Source organism: Oncorhynchus kisutch, linkage group LG18 (genome assembly GCF_002021735.2).
Source record: "Oncorhynchus kisutch isolate 150728-3 linkage group LG18, Okis_V2, whole genome shotgun sequence".
Classification (NCBI taxonomy): domain Eukaryota; kingdom Metazoa; phylum Chordata; class Actinopteri; order Salmoniformes; family Salmonidae; genus Oncorhynchus; species Oncorhynchus kisutch.
The window spans coordinates 46,022,519-46,040,021 of NC_034191.2; the positions used below are offsets into that span (position 1 = coordinate 46,022,519).

Here is a 17,503-nt window from a genome sequence, read left to right on the forward strand (position 1 = left end):
TGATACCCCTGTAAGTCCCCTGTAGGGGTTAATACACTGATACCCCTGTAAGTCCCCTGTAGGGGTTAATACACTGATACCCCTGTAAGTCCCCTGTAGGGGTTAATACACTGATACCCCTGTAAGTCCCCTGTAGGGGTTAATACACTGATACCCCTGTAAGTCCCCTGTAGGGGTTAATACACTGATACCCCTGTAAGTCCCCTGTAGGGGTTAACACACACTGATACCCCTGTAAGTCCCCTGTAGGGGTTAATACACTGATACCCCTGTAACTCCCCTGTCGTGGTTATTACACTGATACCCCTGTAAGTCCCCTGTAGTGGTTAATATACTGATACCCCTGTAACTCCCCTGCAGGGGTTAATACACTGATACCCCTGTAAGTCCCCTGTAGGGGTTAATACACTGATACCCCTGTAACTCCCCTGTTGGGGTTAATACACTGATACCCCTGTAAGTCCCCTGTAGTGGTTAATATACTGATACCCCTGTAACTCCCCTGCAGGGGTTAATACACTGCTACCCCTGTAAGTCCCCTGTAGGGGTTAATACACCCTGATACCCCTGTACGTCCCCTGTAGGGGTTACTACACTGATACACCTGTAAGTCCCCTGTAGGGGTTAATACACTGATACCCCTGTAACTCCCCTGTCGGGGTTAATACACTGATACCCCTGTAACTCCCCTGTAGTGGTTAATACACTGATACACCTGTAAGTCCCCTGTAGGGGTTAATACACTGATACACCTGTAAGTCCCCTGTAGTGGTTAATACACTGATACCCCTGTAAGTCCCCTGTAGGGGTTAATACACTGATACCCCTGTAAGTCCCCTGTAGGGGTTAACACACACTGATACCCCTGTAAGTCCCCTGTAGTGGTTAATATACTGATACCCCTGTTAGTCCCCTGTAGGGGTTAATACACTGATACCCCTGTAACTCCCCTGTCGTGGTTATTACACTGATACCCCTGTAAGTCCCCTGTAGTGGTTAATATACTGATACCCCTGTAACTCCCCTGCAGGGGTTAATACACTGATACCCCTGTAAGTCCCCTGTAGGGGTTAATACACTGATACCCCTGTAAGTCCCCTGTAGGGGTTAATACACTGATACCCCTGTAAGTCCCCTGTAGAGGTTAATACACTGATACCCCTGTAAGTCCCCTGTAGGGGTTAATACACTGATACCCCTGTAAGTCCCCTGTAGGGGTTAACACACCCTGATACCCCTGTAATTCCCCTGTAGGGGTTAACACACCCTGATACCCCTGTAATTCCCCTGTAGGGGTTAATACACTGATACCTCTGTAAGTCCCCTGTAGGGGTTAATACACTGATACACCTGTAAGTCCCCTGTAGGGGTTAATACACTGATACCCCTGTAACTCCCCTGTCGGGGTTAATACACTGATACCCCTGTAAGTCCCCTGTAGTGGTTAATACACTGATACACCTGTAAGTCCCCTGTAGGGGTTAACACACCCTGATACCCCTGTAAGTCCCCTGTAGGGGTTAACACACCCTGATACCCCTGTAAGTCCCCTGTAGGGGTTAATACACTGACGCCCCTGTAACTCCCCTGTCGGGGTTAATACACTGATACCCCTGTAAAGTCCCCTGTAGGGGTTAATACACCCTGATACCCCTGTAAGTCCCCTGTAGGGTTTGATACACCCTGATACCCCTGTACGTCCCCTGTAGGGGTTCATACACTGATACACCTGTAAGTCCCCTGTAGTGGTTAATACACTGATACCCCTGTAAGTCCCCTGTAGTGGTTAATACACTGATACCCCTGTACGTCCCCTGTAGGGGTTAATACACTGATACACCTGTAAGTCCCCTGTAGGGGTTAATACACTGATACACCTGTAAGTCCCCTGTAGTGGTTAATACACTGATACCCCTGTAAGTCCCCTGTAGTGGTTAATACACTGATACCCCTGTAAGTCCCCTGTAGGGGTTAATACACCCTGATACCCCTGTAAGTCCCCTGTAGGGGTTAACACACCCTGATAACCCCTACAGGGGACTTACAGGGGTATCAGGGTGTGTTAACCCCTACAGGGGACTTACAGGGGTATCAGGGTGTGTTAACCCCTACAGGGGACTTACAGGGGTAACACACCCTGATACCCCTGTAAGTCCCCTGTAGGGGTTAACACACCCTGATACCCCTGTAAGTCCCCTGTAGGGGTTAACACACCCTGATACCCCTGTAAGTCCCCTGTAGGGGTTAACACACCCTGATACCCCTGTAAGTCCCCTGTAGGGGTTAACACACCATGATACCCCTGTAAGTCCCCTGTAGGGGTTAATACACTGATATAACCCCTACAGGAAACTTACAGGGGTAACACATCTTGTGCAGAACAGTTGGTGCTACTGCACAGTTCACCTGTTAATTAAGTACTGTTAGGTAAGGGGTAGGCATCTCTGTCCCAGGAGGGCCTCTGTGTCTGCAGGCTTATGGTCCAGACCAGTGCTTACACACCACATTCAACTTCCCCCCCACTGCCCACTGATAGTCCAATTGTGTGCCCCTCCTCTGATGCTGTCTGGTTGTGTGCCAGGTGTTGAGGAGTCCGCGGGGCGAATACCCTAGGGGGGAATGCCACCCAGTCCGTCCATTCGAGGAGAAGCTGGGGAGGAGACTGATGATCGCCTGTCGATCCCTCAACCTGACGCTGCAGGGCTGCATCAATGAGACCGAGACTGGTCCGGTCACCAACGTAAGACCCCCTTAAAACAACAAGTACAAACACACTCGCTCGCACACACACACACACAGTTCTCCAAAGCTTAAAGGTTGACTTACCATGATGACGTTGCAACGAACAACGCCGTAGGGGTTGCGTTGAGTATTGAGATGAGCTCGATGCCAGACTTTGCTATCCCACAGTCACGCAGGGTATCTGTGCTTCACGCTGCAACAAAATGGTCGCTACGGGACCAAAACAGCGGAAAAGTTTAGGCTCGCACTTCACACGCACTTAGTTGTTGCGGAAATTGACCCACTGTGTGTATACTTTGTGCATGCAACGTCATGTACCTTTAAAACCACACATACACGTCTCATTGGGTGTGGTTAGGGTTCAGAAACAACCATTTATTAACATGCATTACATAACTGATGGTGCTCAATGGTCACTACACGTATCACTCTGTTGTTTACTGTGCTGCAGTGGCTGATCCTACATCAGCTATTGAGTGCAGTGGTCACTGGAAAGTGAATAGTGTTCATCTTTTGAATGATTTGCTTGGTGCAATACTGACGCTAAACGCGTACGAGAGTAGGAATAAGAGAAGGTTTGAATCCTAATCAACCTGCCGACATATTGTAGAACAACATAGCAAGCATGTCAAAGCTCTCTGCTGGAAAATCTTGATAAAGCCCTGGGTTAAGTTGGGCCTGACGATGCTCCTCACGTGTAACGTATTTCCATCAGATTGAGCCCTTCTTTGTGACTTTGGCCCTGCTGGATGTGCGTGAGGGGAGGAAGGTGTCGGCTGACTTCCATGTTGACCTGAACCACGAGACGGTGCGTCAGATGCTGGGTGGGGTTGGATCGGGAGCACCCGGGGCGGGGCAGGAGAATGGACTGAGCTCCTCTGCAGAGAAGAGACCTGGAGACTGTCACCTCAGCCTGGACCTGGACGACTGGCTCCGCTTCCCCAAACAGGTAAGCTCGGAGGAAGTTTCACCAAGGGGCAGATCTAGGATCAGTTCCCCTCCCCCAACCTTGACCATTAGTGGGGGAAATGCCAAACTGACTCAAGATCAGCCAAGTGTACCCATGGGAGTAAAGCATGCTTCCGTTTTACTCATTCTATTTCTATTTGGTACAGAAACACACAGAGGGGTGGGGCAGAACTGGGAATGTCATAGGGAGAAGTGTCAAAAGAGAGATGGCATACTTATTCCTTCCGTGTGTGTGTGTGTGTGTGTGTGTGTGTGTGTGTGTGTAGGCCATCTTCTCAGTGACGAATCCCCACACGGACATTGTTCTCTTGGTGAGGGTGGAGAAGGTGCTGATGGGAAATATCGCCGCGGGAACAGAGCCGTACATCAAAAACACAGACTCCAGCAAGGTGACGCAACTCTACAACACCGTTAAATTCACTCTAACTACCACCCCTCACCTTATAGCATGAAACTGTATGGTTTCCCTTTATAGCCTATTACCTATGGATAGGGTTGCAAAATTCTAGCAACTTTCCCAATATTCCCAGGTTTTCCAGAAATGCATGTAAACTCAGCAAAAAAAGAAACGTCCCTTTTTCAGAACCCTGTCTTTCAAAGATAATTCGTAAAATCCAAATAACTTCATAGATCTTCATTGTAAAGGGATTAAAACACTGCTTCCCATGCTTGTTCAATGAACCATAAACAATTAATGAACATGCACCTGTGGAACGGTCGTTAATAAGACACTATGTCACGGTGTTCCTCCTCTTCTTCCGAAGAGGAGAGGCGAAAAGGAGAGTCGGACCAAAATGCGGCGTCGTAAGTGTCCATGGTAAATCTTTAATAAAGAAAGTACTGACACTGCATACAAAACAATAAACAAATGGGCCGTGAAGCTACAACATAGACAATCACCCACAAACAAACAGTGCAACCCAGGCTACCTAAGTATGATTCTCAATCAGAGACAACTAATGACACCTGCCTCTGATTGAGAACCATACTAGGCCGAAACATAGAAATACCCAAATCATAGAAAAACAAACATAGACTGCCCACCCAACTCACGCCCTGACTATACTAAATAAATACAAAACAAAGAAAATAAAGGTCAGAACGTGACACACTAACAGGTTACAGATGGTAAGGTCACAGTTATGACAACTTAGGACACTAAAGAGGCCTTTCTACTGACTCTGAAAAACATCAAAAGAAAGGTGCCCAGGGTCCCTGCTCATCTGCGTGAACGTGCCTTAGGCATGCTGCAAGGAGGCATGAGGACTGATGATGTGGCCAATAAATTGCTACGTCCGTACTGTGAGGCGCCTAAGACTGCGCTACAGGGAGACAGGACGGACAGCTGATCGTCCTTGCAGTGGCAGACCACGTGTAACAACACCTGCACAGGATCAGTACATCCAAACATCACACCTGCGGGACAGGTACAGGATGGCAACAACAACTGTCCGAGTTACACCAGGAACGCACAATCCCTCCATCAGTGCTCATACTGTCCGCAATAGGCTAAGAGAGGCTGGCAACAATATTGCCTATGGGCAGAAACCCACCGTCGCTGGACCAGACAGGACTGGCAAAAAGTGCTCTTCACTGATGAGTCAAGGTTTTGTCTCACCAGGGGTGATGGTCAGATTTGCGTTTATCATCGAAGGAATGAGTGTTACACTGAGGCCTGTACTATGGAGTGGGATCGATTTGGAGGTGGAGGGTCCGTCATGGTCTGGGGTGGTGTGTCACAGCATCACCGGACTGAGCTTGTTGTCATTGCAGGCAATCTCAACTCTTTGTGTTACAGGGAAGACATCCTCCTCCCTCATGTGGTACACTTCCTGCAGGCTCATCCTGACATGACCCTCCAGTATAACAATGCCACCAGCCGTACTGCTCTAATGTCCGGGAACTGGCAGGTGCTTTTGTGGAAGAGTGGGGTAACATCTCATAGCAAGAACTGGCACATCTGGTGCAGTCCATGAGGAGGAGATGCACTGCAGTACTTAATGCAGCTGGTGGCCACACTAGATACTGACTGTTACTTTTGATTTTGAACCCCCCTTTGTTCAGGGACACATTATTCCATTTCTAGTAGTCACATTTCTGTGGAACTTGTTCAGTTTATGTCTCAGTTGTGGAATCTTGTTATGTTCATACAAATATTTACACGTCTAAGAATACTTAGAAACAGGAATAATATGGCAACTACTGTGTAGTAGTAATAATAATAATGAAATAAAAATGATTAAAAACAAAAACTTACATTAACAGTGAAAAACAATTCTAATCTACTAATAAAAACTACATATCCAATTTGTGAATCCTCCAACCAGGAAAACTTATGTCTTGTAAAGCTCTATTTAAATGCTGCTTAATCACACAGGGAAGTCAGATGGTTTGGAAATACATTTCTCCTCATACTGTAGATTTTCTGATATTTTTTTTCCAAGATGCCCCCCACAGAATTCAGAGTGGGATTCTGAAATCCTGGCCTTTGTTTGTGAAGTTGAGTAGATGAGCAGACGGGGAGCGCTGCGCCTCGTGCCAGGTTCCTGACACCCCTGTTGATTTAGATATATCTACGTCAAGGATAATTTATTTGTGTGTTTTCTGAATCGCGCCGGCAGACTTAAAAAATATCAACTATGCAGCCCCTTTTATAAGTAATGTTTCCTTCTCTGTCTCTCTCTCTTTCTCTCTCTCTCTCTGCCCCCTCTCTCTCTCTCTCCCTCCCTCTCTCTCTGCCCCCCCTCTCTCTTTCTCTCCCTCTCTCTTTCGCTTCCTTTCCCTTTGAAGACGGTTCAAAAGATGCTGAAATCCAACAAGCAGTTCTGCAGTAAACTGGGGAAGTACCACATGCCATTTGCCTGGTCCATCAGGTGAGGGACACTGAGCCACACTGTGTTTTCTGTAATCCTACTCACTCCATATCCATTTATTGACCTTTTCTCCTTTAATGATCAAACTGCATTTACTGCATCACAAGGAATGTCTATAAAGGTGTAGGTTATTGATCACTTTTCACAGTATCTTACACTCAAAACTATTGTCCTGTCTGTCTTGTCTGTGCATCCGTCCGTCTGTCTGCCTCGTCTGTTCTGCCTGCCTGCCTGCCTGCCCGTTTGTTTGTCCGTCTGTCTATCTATCTGTCTTGTCTTGCTGTCTGTCTCAGGTCTGTGTTTAAGGACAATCAGGGGACGGTGGACCGGGAGTCTCGCTTCTCGCCCCTCTTCAAACAGGAGAGCAACAAGATCTCCACCGAAGATCTCATCAAGCTGGTGTCGGAATACAGGAGGTAGGCCACCGAAAAGATATCAAGTCTGCATCCCAAATGGCACCCAATTCCCTATTTAGTGCACAACAAGTCCCATAGGGCTCGAGTTGAAAGTAGAGCACCATATGGGAAATAGGTTGCCATTTGGGATAAAGACCAAATCATGTCAGTTCAACCCCATGGTGCAGATCCCTTTTTAGGTCAGAGTCATAGAGTTTGTCATGACCATCTAACCTGACCTGGAAAACTCCTGGTCATAGTGAATGTATGGTGCTCACTTCTCACCCATTCCTTGGCACTGGTGTCTTTGCAGGGCTGAGAAGACCAGTAAACTGCAGACCATTCCAGGGAACCTGGACATCACTGTGGACTATGTCCCTATGGAGCATCCAAGTAGGTCGAACACTCTTTTCTCTTTCTTTCTTTCGACACCCCTCATGTCTCTCCTTCTCCTTCTCTCACTTTATTTTCTCTTTCCCTCTCTCCCTCTCTCTCTCTCTCTCTCTCGCTCTCTCTCTCTACCTCTTCCCCCTCTATCTCTTGTTCTACCCTCTCTCTCCCTCTCTCTCTCTCTACTGTTGATAGCCATCACTGTTACAAGCATGACAGATGTCCTCTCTCTCACTCTCTCTCTGTCTCTCTACCTCTCCCCTCTCTATCTTTCTTTCTACCCCTCTCTCTCTCCATCTCTGTCTCTCTCCAATTCAATTTAAGGGCTTTATTGGCACGGGAAACCTATGTTTACATTGCCAAAGCAAGTGAAATAGATAATACCCCAAATAAAATAAGCAACACAAAAATGAACAGTAGACATTACACTAAAATTCCAAAATAATAAAGACGTCTGCCTGTCTGCCTGCAGACTGTGTGACGTCCTCTTACGTGCCCGTCAAGCCTTTCGAGGACTGCAGCCAGCACCCGGCCACCGTGGAGGTGGAGGAGTTTGTCCAGGACTCCACCAAGTTCACCCAGCCACACCGCGTCTACAAGAACCACGTCTACGTCTACCCCCGGCATCTCAAATACGACAGCCAGAAGAGCTTCGCCAAGGTACCGTAGATATCTAGTAGATATACTCAGAAATATCATGGCAAGGAAACAAAATTTGAAGCAAACTTACTTTTGAGGAAAACCGACCTAATGTTGGAAAGAAAAAGCCATGTGTTGTCACATTTGTTTATTCTCCCAGCAATAGCACACAATATTTGACATAAAGCAGGTTGACAAAATATATTTTTTGCCCATGGAATAATGTGGTATTGTGATACACAAGTAACACTGTACATTTCATATGTATATACTCTATTCTACTGTATTTTACGCAGTGTCACTCAGAAATTGCTCTTCCTAATATTCATATATATTTTTTTATTCCGTTCTTTTACTTTGAACTTTGTGTGTATTGTTGTGAATTGTTAGATACTACTGCATTGTTGGAGCTAGGAACACAAGCATTTCACTACACCCGCAATATTATATATTATATATTACATATTAAGTATGTGTATGTGACCAATAGAATTTGATTAGATTTGACTTATATGGGACCTCTTTGCAGACAGGCGTGAAATACTGTATGCCCACAAATGTGACAATGTTAGTTTCATTCACAGGCTCGTAACCTTGCAGTCTATGTGGAGTTTCGAAGTTCGGACGAGGAAGTTGCCAAACCTTTGAAGGTGTCGTATCTTCTCTGTCATCGAGAGCATTTAGAGTATCATGGTGGATTCTTTTGGAAAAACTTCACTTTTCTCTTATTTTCTCTTAACTTGCTGCCTCAGTGCATATACGGCAAGCCTGGGGGCCCAGTTTACACCACAGCAGCCTGTTCCATAGTCCTTCACCACTCCCAGAACCCAGACTTCTATGATGAGGTGAGTGTGGAAGGAGAGGGTTGAAGAGGTGTATGGCTAGAGATGGAAGGAGGGGGGAGAGGCACAGGAAGAGATGTATTGGACGTGCAGGGCTCTTATTGCCTGGTAGCCAGTTTTGTTTGTGCAAAACTCCTCTGATGCTCATTATCATGAATGAGAGGGGTTGAAGCACAATCAGACATGTGCGTACCAGGCTAGAGCCTTCACTGTGTAGTGGCTGGATAAAGTTGCCCCCAGATGCTGATCTTGGGTCAGTTTTGCATTTCCCCCACTAATAGTTCGGGTTAGGATTGGGGGAAGGGGAAGATGATACTAGATTTGTACCCAGGGGAACCTTCACCCTGGAATTTAGTGGCTCAGTTGATTGTTCACCACTGTGACACCAGTTGTCAATTCATCTTCTTTTTTTAATGTTTTGAGGCTTTTGTTTAATGCACAATACATTGTGATTTCATTTAATTTCTGTGCCTGTTTGTGAAATGGTCCTTTGTTTCATCCTCTGCGTGCCAGGTGAAGATTGAGTTGCCCACCCAGCTCCACGAGAAGCACCATCTACTCTTCTCCTTCTACCATGTGACCTGTGACATCAACGCCAAGACCAACTCCAAGAAGAAGGAGGCCCTGGAGACACCAGGTAGGGAGGAAGGAGAAATACTGTGATCCTGTGTGGCTCAGTTGGTAGAGCATGGTGTTTGCGACACTCCAGGGTCGTGGGTTTGATTCCCGCTGGGGCCAGCAGTCTGAAAATACAGTGGGGCAAAAAAGTATTTAGTCAGCCACCAATTGTGCAAGTTCTCCCACTTAAAAAGATGAGAGAGGCCTGTAATTTTCATCATAGGTACACTTCAACTATGACAGACAAAATGAGGAAAAAAATCCAGAAAATCACATTGTAGGATTTTTAATGAATTTATTTGCAAATTATGGTGGAAAATAAGTATTTGGTCAATAACAAAAGTTTATCTCAATACTTTGTTATATACCCTTTGTTGGCAATGACAGAGGTCAAATGTTTTCTGTAAGTCTTCACAAGGTTTTCACACACTGCTGCTGGTATTTTGGCCCATTCCACCATGCAGATCTCCTCTAGAGCAGTGATATTTTGGGGCTGTTGCTGGGCAACACGGACTTTCAACTCCCTCCAAAGATTTTCTATGGGGGTTGAGATCTGGAGACTAACTAGGCCACTCCAGGACCTTGAAATGCTTCTTACGAAGTCACTCCTTCGTTGCCCGGGCGGTGTGTTTGGGATCATTGTCATGCTGAAAGACCCAGCCACGTTTCATCTTCAATACCCTTGCTGATCGAAGGAGGTTTTCACTCAAAATCTCACGATACATGGCCCCATTCATTCTTTCCTTTACACGGATCAGTCTTCCTGGTCCCTTTGCAGAAAAACAGCCCCAAAGCATGATGTTTCCACCCCCATGCTTCACAGTAGGTATGGTGTTCTTTGGATGCAACTCAGCATTCTTTGTCCTCCAAACACGACGAGTTGAGTTTATGACATTCTCCCAATCTTCTTCTGGATCACCCAAATGCTCTCTAGCAAACTTCAGACGGGCCTGGACATGTACTGGCTTAAGCAGGGGGACACGTCTGGCACTGCAGGATTTGAGTCCCTGGCGGCGTAGTGTGTTACTGATGGTAGGCTTTGTTACTTTGGTCCCAGCTCTCTGCAGGTCATTCACTAGGTCCCCCCGTGTGGTTCTGGGATTTTTGCTCACCGTTCTTGTGATCATTTTGACCCCACGGGGTGAGATCTTGCGTAGTGCCCCAGATTCGAGGGAGATTATCAGTGGTCTTGTATGTCTTCCATTTCCTAATAATTGCTCCCACAGTTGATTTCTTCAAACCAAGCTGCTTACCAATTACAGATTCAGTCTTCCCAGCCTGGTGCAGGTCTACAATTTTGTTTCTGGTGTCCTTTGACAGCTCTTTGGTCTTGGCCATCATGGAGTTTGGAGTGTGACTGTTTGAGGTTGTGGACAGGTGTCTTTTATACTGATAACAAGTTCAAACAGGTGCCATTAATACAGGTAACGAGTGAAGGACAGAGGAGCCTCTTAAATAAGAAGTCTACAGGTCTGTGAGAGCCAGAAATCTTGCTTGTTTGTAGGTGACCAAATACTTATTTTCCACCATTATTTGCAAATAAATTCATTCAAAATCCTACAATGTGATTTTCTGGATTTTTTTCCCTCATTTTGTCTGTCATTGTTGAAGTGTACCTATGATGAAAATTACAGGCCTCTCTCATCTTTTTAAGTGGGCGAACATGCACAATTGGTGGCTGACTATTGATTGATTTACTAATTGATTGATTTACACATTACATACAGTATATTGTTTTCCCAATGTGTTCTTTCGCCTGTGTGTGTGTGTGTGTGCGGGTATGCCCTGTGCATTGTGTGTGTTGCGTGTATGACTGCAGTGGGCTACTCGTGGCTGCCTCTGCTCAGAGAGGGTCGCCTGGCCTCACAGGAGTTCAACATCCCTGTGTCCTGTAGCCTGCCCCCTGGATACCTGCTCGTCAAAGAACCCGGATCTACTAAGGTAGAGGGGGGGTGAGATGCATGGAAGGGACGAGGGGGGGAGGGAGATAAGAGAGAAAATAGGGGGGAAGTAGAAAGAGAATATTTGGATGGAAGGAGATACAGTAATTGAAAGAGAAGGCATTTTTTGCTTTGTAAGTTTTGTCATGTCATAAAATTGAATTGAGAGACAGAGAGGTATGAAGAGAGCACACCAAAGGGAACAACAGTAAAGTGTCAAGCAAGCATGGATCTCCCTGGTGCTCAGTGACCCTTCCTCCCTATCTCCCCCCAGAACGGCTCGGATCTGAAGTGGGTCGACGGAGGTAAGCCCATATTCAAGGTCTCCACCAACGTCCTCTCCACAGTCTACACCCAGGTAAGAGTCTGGCTTTACCCTGCCACTCCTTGTAAGTGCCACAAGTCAACTTTGTTCTTAAAATAAAAAAGTGTATTTAAACAAACTTTAACGGGTCTCAACTCCAGCAAGGCAATCCTTGTTATCCCACCGTGATTTTAGGATTGTGCCCCAAAGGGAACCCTATCCCCTATTTAGTGCACTACCTTTGACCATAGGGCTCTGGTCAAAACTAGTGCACTTTGTAGGGTTCGGTTTGGGATGCAGATTCAGTTAGTCCTCATCTCCATTCAGTGATTCTGGTTCTGGTTCTGGTTGTGACCGTGTCTTCTCTCTTTGATCGCCAGGAGCCCCACCTGAATCGCTTCTTCCAGCAGTGCCAAAAACGTGAGACGGACCTCTCCCAATCACCTACCTCAAACTTCCTCAACTGCCTGAAGGTCTGGAGAAATGAAGGAAGGGAGGGAGGACTTCACATCTCTGCATTCTGCATTCCGTTCCCATACTATACACCCCATTACTGACTGTGTCTCTCTCTCTCTCTCTCTCTATCTATGGCTATCGCTCTGTCTCTGATTCTCTTTCTATTTCTTCTCTCTCTCCCACAGGGCTTACTGAGCATTGAGAAGATTCCGGTGATAATTCGTTTCCTGCCGGTGCTCTTCAACCAGCTGTTCAAGGTCCTCACCCAGAACGACAATGACGAAGTCACCACCACCACCACCAGGTAGGATGGGGCACTGCAGGCCACGGACCACTCTCACTGCTACAGGATCACTCTCACTGCTACAGGATTCTGCAGGCATACATGTTGCCAGATCATGAATATTGCCAGATTAGCTATTAATGTTGCCAGATTAGCAATAGAATGTCGCCAGGTTATGAATGTTGCCAGGTAATGATGACGAATGAGTGACCACCTTGTTTGCATGTGTTTCACCAGGGTGCTGGTCAACATCGTTGCTAAGTGTCATGAAGAAAACCTAGACCACTACCTGCACTCCTACATAAAGGTATGGTGCTCATTTCATTGGGATGTTAGCCCTGTCTTGCAGGAAGAGCGAGGCTCAGATTCTTCAGTTGTTTAGCCGGAGAGGCGAGGGGAGGAGAGTAGCACACAGACAGCTTCATTTGTGAAGGCAGAGAAGGAGGCTTTGTGTGTGTGCACGTTTACACATGAGTGTGTGTGTGTGTGTGTGTGTGGGCGGGCGGGCGTGTGTGGGCAGGCGGGCAGAGGTGGGGGCTTTGGGGTGTGGTGAGTGCAGGAGCGTGGCTGAGGGGCTAGGGTAATGTGCCCAGAACACTGTGGACACAGAGAGAAGAGAGGGTCTGCCACACACACACGGCTCTCAGCTCACACACAGACAAGCATGGCTGTGGGGAAGAGAGAAGGGGGGTGTCTGGTGGAAGGCACACAAGGACACCGAGCCTTTTCAATAAAAAAAAGCAAGGCTTGCTTGTTAAGAAGAGAGAGATGGAGAGAGAGAGACCGACAGACGGAGAGAGAAAGAGACAGAAAGTGAGAAAGGGAAATGGAGAACAGAACCAGCTTACCACCAGCTTTTTCATGTCTGGTAGAAAGAAAATGAGAATTCTACAGTTGATCTTTAAGAGGGGCAGAGGGACAGAAAGAGAAATGGAGGGAGGGTGGAAGGAGAGGAGGAGGAGGGGAAAGAATGGGAGGACCACTGTAATGAAACTGCCGTTACCATGGCAACTGATTGGCATGCTGCTCGGGGGTGGGGGCTAGCAAGCAAGCAATTTTCGGCCAGTGCTTTCTCGCCGTGTGGTTGTGGGTGTGTGTGCCTGGGTGCACAGAGGTGTGTGTGTGTGTGTGTGCATGTGTGCGTGCATCGATGCAAATGTGTGTGTGTGTGTGGTTGCCATAGTTCATTAACAAACTCAATTGGGTGACGTCAGTGGTAATAAGGTGTGTGTCATACACATACAGTGTGGGTGGAACATTTCTCACAAAAAGAGATTCATTGCCAAAATAAGCAATTTTTTCAGCATCTTTTTCTTATTCCTCATAACTCTGATTACATCAACCTTAATCGGTGTTGTTATGTTAATATGTAGGTTTAATTAAAAACAGAGCCAAGAATGTTGCATGTTTGGTTCCCTTGATGCTAGTAATGCGTGTACAGTATGTGAGAGAGAGAAAAAGTGTGTCTGTACAGCATGTCTGTCTGTGTCTGTTTGTCTCTATGTCTGTCTCTATGTGTCTGTCTCTGTCGGACTCTCTGTGTCTCTGGCCGTCTGTCTCATTGACCTTGTTCTCTCCGCTGCGGTGGTCAGTTTGTGTTCAAGGCGGAGTCGCACGGCTTCCGGACGGTCCACGAGGAGCTGGCCAAGGGCATGACCTCTGACCTGAAGAGCAACGAGCAGCCGGCCGTCAGGAACATCCTCAGGGTGAGCCTAGATGGCCGCCACGCCCAGTCCCAAATGACACCCTAATGACACCCTATTCCCAAATGACACCCTATTCCCTTGAAGGAAACCACAGGGCTCTGGTCAAAAATAGTGCACTGTAAAGGGAAAAGGGTGTCATTTGGGTGGATAGTCCCATGATCTACAGATGCTCACACGGTCAACAAACTGTCAACTGTAACTCTGTTGACATGCAACTGCTTTCTAGGGTTACAGTTAGGTTTAGGGTTAGATTAAGGGTTAGGGTTAGTGAATAGTTAATTGAAATGTTGTTGAAATGTTGACAGTTAGTTGGACATCTACTGAACATCTACATCTACAAACCTTTTTGGGACTGTCCAAATAAAGTCATACCTAGAAATGTCATGCATAGACATGTTAGGATGCCTTATCTTACATAGCAAAGCAGTCTATATGCTCTACATTATATATTTATATCTCATTGTGCCATTGAATGTGACCCTGAGTGCTTAACTGAACGTGAACCGCATAATCTGACCCCTGTTTGACCTTTTACCCCTGTCTGCTGCAGTTTTCCTGGTTCTTCTTCGAGCTCATTGTCAAGTCCATGGCCCAGCATCTAGTGGACTCAGACAATGTCAAGGTAAAGAAACGTAACATATGAAGTTATAATATATACATATACACTCACCAGCCAGTTTATTAGGTACACCCATCTAGTAGCAGGTCGGACCCTCATTTGCCGTCTGAACAGGCTGAATTCTTCGGGGCATTCTATAAGGTTTCAGAAACGTTCCACAGGGATGTTGGTCCATGCTGACGCGATGGCATCACAGAGTTGCTGCAGATTGGACAGCAGTACTTTCGTGCTGAAAACAGCCCGTTCCATCACATCCCAAAGATGTTCTATTGGGTTGAGGTCTGGGGACTGACCAGGACACTAAAGTAAACTGAACTCGCTGTCATGTTCCAGGTGATGTCCACTCCTCAATTGTCCAGAGTTGGTGTTGGCTTGCCCACTGGAGCCGCTTCTTCTTGTTTTTAGCTGATAGGAGTGGAACCCAGTGTGGTCGTCTGCTGCAATAACCCATCCATGACAAGGATTGACAAGTTGTGCATGGCGAGATGCTGTTCTGCACACCGCCTGTTGTACTGCTCTATTATTTGTCTGTTTGTGGCCCGAGTGTTAGCTTGCACTATTCTTGCCATTCTCCTTCGACCTCTCTCATCAACAAGCTGTTTTCGCCCAGAGGACTGCCGCTAACTGGATGTTGTTTTGTTTGTCGCATCATTCTCGGTAAACTCTAGACACTGTCGTGCGTGAAAAGTCCAGGAGGACAGCCGTTTCTGAGATACTGGAATCGGCGCGCCTGGCACCAACGATCACACCACGCATAAAGGTCACTTGTCTTGTTCGTTCGAACAGTAACTGAATGCCTTGATGGCTGCTTTATATAGCAAACCACGGCCGCATAACTCATTGTCTGTAGGAGCGATCCCTTTTCGTGAACGGTCTGGGTGTACTTAATAAACTGGCCAGTGTGTGTGTATATGCCACTTACCAGACACTTTTATCCAAAGCGACTTACAGTACGACACAAAAAAAAAGTTAGTACTCAAGTCTCATAAATTTAGATTCTCTCGAGCCTACCGTCCGACCATATATTGGGCCTGCATCTGTCCTACGTCCCACTGTACCATTCAGTGCTGTTAGTGCATACATTTTGTAGTATGTATATGTGATCCCTGCTGGAATTGAAACTACGACCTTAGTGTTGCAAATGTAACTTATACATTAGACCTATACGTTAAGTTCCATATTATGTGTGCCTCAGCTCCCTCGACCACAGAGGTTCCCTTCAACCTACCTGAGTCGTCTGGAGAGCCTAGTCATGACCGTGTCCGACCACATCTTCTGGAAGAACAAGGAGCTGGCAGAGGAGACCCGCAGTGCCAACCTGGCCGTGGCAGCCTTTGTCAAGGTGGGCATCACACACTCACACACACACACACACATTACATGCTTAGGGAGATGTCCTTATCACTTGTCGAGATCGAGCTCAAATGCTGCCAATGGTAATACATTTGTGTTCCCTGACTAATGAAGCGGAGATGAATGCAATGAAAATGGCTTCCGCTGCTGTTGTTCAATATTGGTTTCCTTAAAGAGATTCTCCGGTACTTTTGTGTCCTTTTTAGACAGTAGTTCTGAAAGTAGCACTCGTGGGCCACAAGTGGTCCCTGAAAATGGCATACCACGTCACATTTGTGCAGATATGTGCACCACTTCATTGCTCTCTCTCTGGGTGCATGATGTGCCTCTTGTTAGATGTCACTCAAATGCGAGGGGCTGAAGCTCGTTGGCTAGAACTTGAATTGCAAGGGGGTTGGCCCACATGGGGGAAAATATAGGGGAAATGGCGCAGCACAGCTTCCCTAAAAACATGGGATTTCGTGGCTAATTGAGGTAAGACAGTAATTCTTCTTATAGATTCTGCATGTATGAACTACACGTTGACACATCTAGCCGAAAGCCGGAGGTTTAAAAGATACTTAGAAGTCTCCAAAGTTCCGGAGCATGTTTTTAATTGTGTTGTGAAATTATGAAATGACCTCTCTCTTTCATGTTCTTCATAAACTAATGCTGACCCCGACTCTCCCTCTCTCCCTCCCTCCATCCATCACTCCCTCTTTCCCTACCTCACTCCTCTCCTCCCCATCTCCCTCCCCCTCTCCCCTCCCTCCAGCGTTGCTTCACCCTCATGGACCGAGGGTTCACCTTCAAGCTGATCAGCAACTATGTCAACATGATCACAGCCACTGACAACAAGGTTACACACACACTTGCACCTACACACATCCTTCTCATTCTGTCTCTCAGTCCCAGAATTGTGTGAATAAAGCATTGTCGTTGTAATACATCTGTCGGTGTAATAGCCAATGTCACTCACTGTAGAATAGAAAGGATTAGAACACCATTTAAATAGATACTAGAATAGACAACAATGAAATAGATACTAGAATAGAAAACAATGTGCTTCAGAGATGTTGTGGTGTTTTTATTCGGTCAATCAGGTTGTGACTCCGACGTTTCTCTCAACAGGTGCTGTGTGAGTTCAAGTTTGAGTTCCTGCGAGAGGTGTGCAACCACGAGCACTACATCCCTCTCAGTCTGCCCCTCCCCTCTGCACGCATCACAGGTCAGAAGTCATCTAGGGTTCACAGGGACCTAATCGAAGTCCGTCTTAGGTATTAATGCCGTTGCATTCATCTTCATTCATTGCACCGCTTAACACTTTCTTTTCTGTTCTTTCTCTTTCCTGTCCATTTCAGACAATGCATCACAAGAAACGCAAAGTGCTCAGGG

General features: G+C 46.5%; 1 protein-coding gene across 5 annotated transcripts in view; it reads left to right on the forward strand.

Annotated features, from left to right (window-relative positions):
• Nucleotides 1-17,503, forward strand: part of dock10 (dedicator of cytokinesis 10) — a 191,852-nt gene that overhangs the window by 115,355 nt on the left and 58,994 nt on the right. For all 5 annotated transcript variants that reach the window (XM_020507578.2, XM_020507579.2, XM_020507577.2 and 2 more), the window contains 21 exons: nt 2,582-2,740; nt 3,458-3,691; nt 3,978-4,100; nt 6,502-6,584; nt 6,878-7,000; nt 7,293-7,372; nt 7,842-8,029; nt 8,593-8,658; nt 8,761-8,853; nt 9,364-9,487; nt 11,288-11,409; nt 11,683-11,766; nt 12,093-12,185; nt 12,354-12,472; nt 12,689-12,758; nt 14,044-14,157; nt 14,708-14,779; nt 15,972-16,118; nt 16,884-16,967; nt 17,240-17,336; nt 17,470-17,502. In XM_020507578.2, coding sequence (XP_020363167.1) covers nt 2,582-2,740; nt 3,458-3,691; nt 3,978-4,100; nt 6,502-6,584; nt 6,878-7,000; nt 7,293-7,372; nt 7,842-8,029; nt 8,593-8,658; nt 8,761-8,853; nt 9,364-9,487; nt 11,288-11,409; nt 11,683-11,766; nt 12,093-12,185; nt 12,354-12,472; nt 12,689-12,758; nt 14,044-14,157; nt 14,708-14,779; nt 15,972-16,118; nt 16,884-16,967; nt 17,240-17,336; nt 17,470-17,502 — 2,308 coding nt within the window. The remainder of the gene's footprint in view (nt 1-2,581; nt 2,741-3,457; nt 3,692-3,977; nt 4,101-6,501; nt 6,585-6,877; nt 7,001-7,292; nt 7,373-7,841; nt 8,030-8,592; nt 8,659-8,760; nt 8,854-9,363; nt 9,488-11,287; nt 11,410-11,682; nt 11,767-12,092; nt 12,186-12,353; nt 12,473-12,688; nt 12,759-14,043; nt 14,158-14,707; nt 14,780-15,971; nt 16,119-16,883; nt 16,968-17,239; nt 17,337-17,469; nt 17,503) is intronic.